The 6,182-nt window shown below is 45.7% G+C and overlaps 1 protein-coding gene across 1 annotated transcript in view; it reads right to left on the reverse strand.

Moving 5' to 3' along the window:
• The window catches only part of LOC102761780 (zinc finger protein interacting with ribonucleoprotein K), a 9,156-nt gene extending 3,341 nt beyond the window's left edge, over positions 1–5,815 (reverse strand). Inside the window, exons 1-3 of the mRNA XM_006763584.2 lie at positions 5,556–5,815; positions 2,213–2,336; positions 4–892 (exon numbers count right to left, since the gene is read on the reverse strand). Of these exons, the coding sequence (XP_006763647.1) occupies positions 4–892; positions 2,213–2,333 (1,010 nt within the window). The 5' untranslated portion in view covers positions 2,334–2,336; positions 5,556–5,815. The remainder of the gene's footprint in view (positions 1–3; positions 893–2,212; positions 2,337–5,555) is intronic.
• Positions 5,816–6,182: the final 367 nt, after the last annotated feature.

The raw sequence follows: 6,182 nt of genomic DNA on the forward strand, positions 1-6,182 counted from the left end.
GGCTTTTCCCCAGTGTGAACTTTGTAGTGTTTAATGAGGTGAGACTTTTCACGGAAGGCCTTTCCACAGTAAGTACACTCATAAGACTTTTCTCCAGTGTGAACTCTTTTGTGTTGACTGAGCGTAGAACTTTGGCTGAAGATCTTGCCACATTCACTACACTCATATGGCTTTTCTCCAGTATGAACTCTTTGGTGTTGAATGAGATTAGACTTATTTCTGAAGAACTTCCAACAATCACTACATTCATAGGGTCTTTGTCCATTGTGAACTCCCTTATGCTGAATGAGGTTAAACATTTGTCTAAAACCTTGCCCACATTTGTTACACTCATAATTCACTTCTCCAGAGCAGACACCCAGATGCTGAACAACCTTCTGGTAGATGTTGGCAGCTTTTTCACATTCAACACATTGGTGATGACTTTTTCCACCGAGAAATTCATAGGAAATCTCACTGCTATTGTGTGGCTCCTCAGTGCTAACAGTGGCCTGGTGTTGGAGAATATCTGAGATGGCTGGCAAGTCTTTGCCAACCTCCCTACTGGTCGAAGGCACCCATGTTAAATAGAAGCTGCACCTGGACACAAACGAGGCCCTGTCCATATCTTCTCTCCAGGACTTCTCTCCACTGGCATCTCTTTGCTGCTGGTGACAGTTTGCACTGAAAAAGAAGTCTTTCACAGATGTGTCACTGAAGAAGGCTTTCTGCTCACAGTATGCTGCTTGTAACTCTGTCAGGTGCAAAATATCTTTTAAAACTGAGAAGCACCGCTTACACAGGTAGGTCTTCTGGGTTGCTGGAGCTGTCTTAGAAGCCCCGACCTGTGACTCTCCTACAGATACTCTCTGCTCAGGAGGCACCTCCTCCTCATCCATTTTATGCCAACAACCTGAAAACAGAGAAATGGTGAGGAACTGAATGTTGACTGTAGTGACAGGGGGAAGTAACATTCCAAAAGGGTGTTACACATAATATGTTGGTTCCATGCAATTGTCTAAAAATAAGAGATATGCTGGAAGGATTAATAAGAGGCTGCTGTGAAGCTTTGGGCCTCTGAGTATCACAAAACAGGAAAGATCTCACCAGAAATGTGACACAAAGATGGCAAGCACTATCTGGGAAGCACTACGATGGAAGAGAAGCAGAATCTCCAGCTCATTCTTCTACTAACAGTGCTCAGCATGGCTTGTCAGCTGGTTATATGGGCAGCTGTATAGGAGGTTGGTTATGTCTCATTCCAAGTAAAATTCCACAAATGTGTGACCAGTGTTCGAGGGGCGCTAACGCATGTATGTGCACCTCATAACACATGTGCGGGTCAATGTCTGAGAATATTTCAGAAAGAGCAGTGCAGAGGATCAGGTGATGCAAAAAGACCACAAAGATGCAGCTAGTCAAAGCCAGCAAGCCATAGAGGAAATGACAAGTCAGCAAAGTGTCAAGTACAGCAAAAAAAAAAAAAAAGAAAAGGTAGAAATGAGGTGTTGCCAATGGCACTTTCACCTAAAGACTGTTGGAAGTGAGCAGGTTCCCGATTATCATCTGTACACAGCCCTTATGTCATACCTTCCCCCAACTGGCACTCAACAGAACCAGGCCTCCTCTGAGAACATCTTGCAAGTTCACCCTGTGGAACAAATCAGGGTTCTCCCTGTACCTTCTACTGTACAAGTACATAAAAAGTAAATAGTCTGAGTATTAATGAAAGACAACAGGTGAGCAGCCTGCACTGGCCCAGAGCTATTTGGTTTACCAATGGTATTCAGGGAAGGGAAGATTACAAACAACAGTTGAAGGAGGGTCTTACAGGAACAGCCATGGTTCATGTAAGTGAAGAACATAACAGGCACAGACAGTCACAAAGAAACTGTAGCTAAAGGAAGGGGTACAAATGGAAGCCATGGGTCTGGATATGGTCACCTTCTCAGGGAGAAGAAAAGCAGGTGGGAACCATTAGGCTCCCTATAAGACCCCTGACTCCCAGACACTTCCTGCACTTTCTGAAGCAATTTGTGTTAGGAATGTTCATAGAGTCCATTGCTCAGGGGTCTCCACACAGCTCAGCACTGGCAGCTAGAGCACATTTGACAAGACAGTGGGGGAAATGAGCAGAACCCATGGTCTGGCTGTGGGAGAGAGAAAGCTACAAGGAGAATTAAGGAAGAGAGGACATCACTTTAGGACACTAGCAGAGATGTGAAGGTCTTACCTACAGATGATACAAGTGCAAAAACTTCTAGCATCTCTTCGCAGTACAGAAGTCTCTGATCCTCATCAAGAAGATTCCACTCCTCCTGAGAGAAGGCAATGGCCAAGTCTTCAAAGTTCATATCCTGTCATAATAGGGACAGTTCAGTCCACGGTCAGCTTCTCTCCTAGGATTTTACATTCATCATACTCCCCATCCATCTGCTCCCTCTACTCCCCCATCAGAGAACATGCCAGGCCTAGGTCCCATCAAAATCACTCTCTCCTTATATTCCTATTGATACTGTGCCTTCCACCAACAGTAAGGGAAGATGAACACATTCATGGTACCTGAGCTCTAAGCCTGACATGTAGGCCACACTGCCTCTCATCAGTACAGTGGGTTTCACAAACATAGGCTGGGAGAGATGTTGGCCATAAAGGTAATGTGAGTGATTTGACACTGGTTTTGGCTGGCAATACTTTTGTGGTCCCCCAGGTTTTCTCTCCAAGTCACCAATAAACATGGCATCACATTTCAACCTTCCTACCCTAATCCCAGGGTGCTAAGGCCCTCACTTTGTAGTACCTGCTGCATATAATTATTTGAACCCCACTTCTATCCCACAGCTTCATTCTCAGAGGGACAAATTCAAAATTATTACAAATATGCCACGAGGAGGACAGATTACCTCCCTCCCTCCCTCCCTCCCTTCCTCCCTCCCTTCCTCCCTTCTTTCCTTCCTTCCTCCCTCCCTCCCTCCCTTTCTTCCTTCCTTTGTTCTTTCTTTTCCTTCCTTCCTTCCTTCCCTCCTTCCCTCCCTTCCTTCCTTTTTTACCATGATGCTTTCCAAGGCACGGGCCTCTCTCTCAGGGTGAACCCATTCCAGGACAGGTTGTTTTCTAATCAGCTTCTTTTCCAAAATTCTAACTCACCACTTCTGTAATATATTACTGTCTTCCCCTTTTCCCTTCTCCATGCCAGTGGAGATTTTCAAGCCAGGTGACACTGATGTATGCTCTCTCATTCCTATTGATCACTGTGTCAGCCCTCAGACTGACAAAAGGCAGGTGGGCACATATTTGGCATCTAAGCTATGAATCTGGCATGTAGCACAACCACATCCCCTCTTTACAGAAATGACCCTAAAATTCCCATGTCATGTCATCCAGACATCACCAAAAATGGACACACACTTCATTCTCTTATGTCAATGTCAGATCCCTGTGCCCATGAATTCACCTTCCATCTGCAAATTCACAACACTATTTCTACCACACCTCTCTCACACCTGCATTCCCACAGCCACAGCCCCCATAGTCATCTCCTTGTTCTCTTACTCATTACTCAGCATGGGCGTCCAGCGAATTCTAAACCTGTTCTAACAGGATGAAGTACTACCCCGACTCTGATAGTCTACGCTTATGGAAGCATCCTTGAGTACTGTTAAAAAGGCCTCTGTCCTTGATTATTTTTTTCCTTCAACCTCACCTATTAAGAACTACCTCAGATTTCAGATATCCAGAGCTCACCTCCACTGGTGCTGCACTTGATGTCCCTTCACTAGTGGCAGCATTTATCTCCCCACTTAACTGTCACCCAAATCCCAGCCCAATGACTCCAGGCCCAGTGAGTCTCATAGTTGACCAGTAGTGTTCCTAAGCTAATCCATCAGACTGACCGCAACACCTCAGGCCATTCAAAGGGTCATAACAAAATCCTGGTGAGTGTTTAAGAAGTAAATATGCATCAGCCCCAGGCTTATCTCTGAATTACTTTTCGGCCTCCAATTCATCTGGCAATGACTCACCTTTCGTGGGTTTTAGCCACTGCCAAATGAGAATATTTCCTCCACCATGTAGTTGAACACTTCTGTCCCTATGATATGCTGTGACACCTTACTCGCACAAACAGGAAACCCAGCAGAAAACCCAGTCCTCAGGGTGACATTCTCCTTCCTGAGTTACCATTATCATCCTGAATGATTCCCCATTTATTTATTTTTAAAAATATATTTTCTTTGATTTAAGAGAGGAAGGGAGAGGGAGAGAGAGAAACATCAATAAGAGAGGATCATTGATTGGCTGCCTCCTGCACCCCTCCCTACTGGGGAATTGAGCCTGAATCCCAGGCATGTGCCCTTGACTGAAATCGTATCCGGGACCCTTCAATCCACAGGCCATTTCTATCCACTGAGAAAACCAGCTAGGGCATGATTCCCCATACTAAAGTGATCTAAAGCCCAGATTGGTGTTGCTCAGTTGGTTGAGCATCAACCCATTCCCTGAGAGGTCATGAGTTGAATTGAGCCCTGGTCAGGTCACTTGCCCAGGTTTCCTACTTAATTTCCAGTAAGGGGCCTGCAGGAGGCAAGCAATCCTGGGATCTTGCTCATCGATGTTTCTCTGTCTCTCTACCTCTGCCTTCCTCTCTATCTCTAAATCCAGTAAGAACATAGTTTTTAGAAAAAGGTGATCTATACCTCCACTTTAAAAAGGTCCACTACCTTTTTAAGAAATTTTCATTCTGAATTGCTTCTCAGAGTTCCAGACTCTCACGAACTACCCTCTGTAGTATGTTATACCCTAACAGGCCAAAACAAACAAACAAACCCCAAAGCCAAAGTTATTATATCCCCAAAGAACATTAATCTACCTATAAATATATCCATCTCAATTGATGATGCTTCCATTTCTCAAGCTGCTCAATCCCAAACCTCCCATCATCGCTGACTCTTACCTCTCTCTCTCAACCTCAAAATTAAAAATCCAGGTGGCCACACCTAAAACACTAATCCATAATCCAACTGCTTCTTCCATCCACAAACCTGTACCTGTAATTGATTGTGCATTTGCAGGAATCTGTAGAAAGATAAAGGACTATTGAGAGCCTGGCAAACACCACCAGGATCCATGGGCTTGGCCACCCAGTGCCCTTTCCCAGCCTTGGGGTCAGGTGATCTAGAGATGACTGTATTACCTCAGGCCTCAGGCCTCAGTGCACAGGCTTGCCAAGTTTGTTATCTTTAAAAGGACTTCTCCTTCCTGTCCCAACAGGTATCCTCTCTCTTCTAGTGTGTTCTTCCTCTGAGCAGTTTTGGGAAACGTTTGGAACCCTACCTAAGACAATGTCCTTCTTTTATTCACAGCCATTGATGGCCCCAGCTTCCTGAGAATGAAACGAAAACGTCTCTGGCAAAACTTCGCCTCATCTTCTCTGTTGCCTTTAATTTAGACACAAAACAGGCCCAGGATTCCCGAATCCTCCCAGCTCAGCCACACCAACCCAAACCTTACACAGTGGCATTGCATCCTGTCACCCTCCTTCACCCCGTCACACTGCACGTCACCCACAAGAGACTCACGGTTCTGGACGCTGCAACCTGGGCTGCAGGACCTGACAGACGCCTGGACCCAAGGATGAAGGCTGAGTTGAAGTCTGTAAGCAAAACGGAATCTGGGAGGCACGGGGACCTCAATCCCTCCTGTTGCAGCTAATCAAGCCTCAGACACACCACTGCACAGCGGGGACACGGCTTCTGGTGCCTCGTCCTAATAGGGACTCAGCACCAGAGCCTCTAACTACCTAATCAGAACAAAGAGTTCAAAATGACCACCAGGAGAAAGACACAGGAAGTCACTCCCAAACCAATAATGCGCTGGTCCTGGGCTTTCATTGGCTAAAACCGGCCATCATTAGGCGCATTGCCCTTTGGGTAATGTAGTTTTCCGGACCCCACAAGTGGCATTAGGGTGCCAGTCACTCACTGATCACTGCAAATATTGGTGCTGGAGTGCCTGAGGGGTGTTGGGAAATGACAACCTTAGTTTTGGGGGGCTGGTCACAGGTTTCTGGGAAGTGTTGTCTGCAACTGATCTCTTGTTTTGCGATATTATTTCAGATTCTGTGGAGCTCAGAGTCCTCGCTGAGGTGAAAAGTATTATTTCAATTATTCCTGAAGAATTCAAATTTAGGCTGAAACCGGTTTGGC

Source organism: Myotis davidii, unplaced genomic scaffold (genome assembly GCF_000327345.1).
Source record: "Myotis davidii unplaced genomic scaffold, ASM32734v1 scaffold939, whole genome shotgun sequence".
In the NCBI taxonomy this organism is placed as follows: domain Eukaryota; kingdom Metazoa; phylum Chordata; class Mammalia; order Chiroptera; family Vespertilionidae; genus Myotis; species Myotis davidii.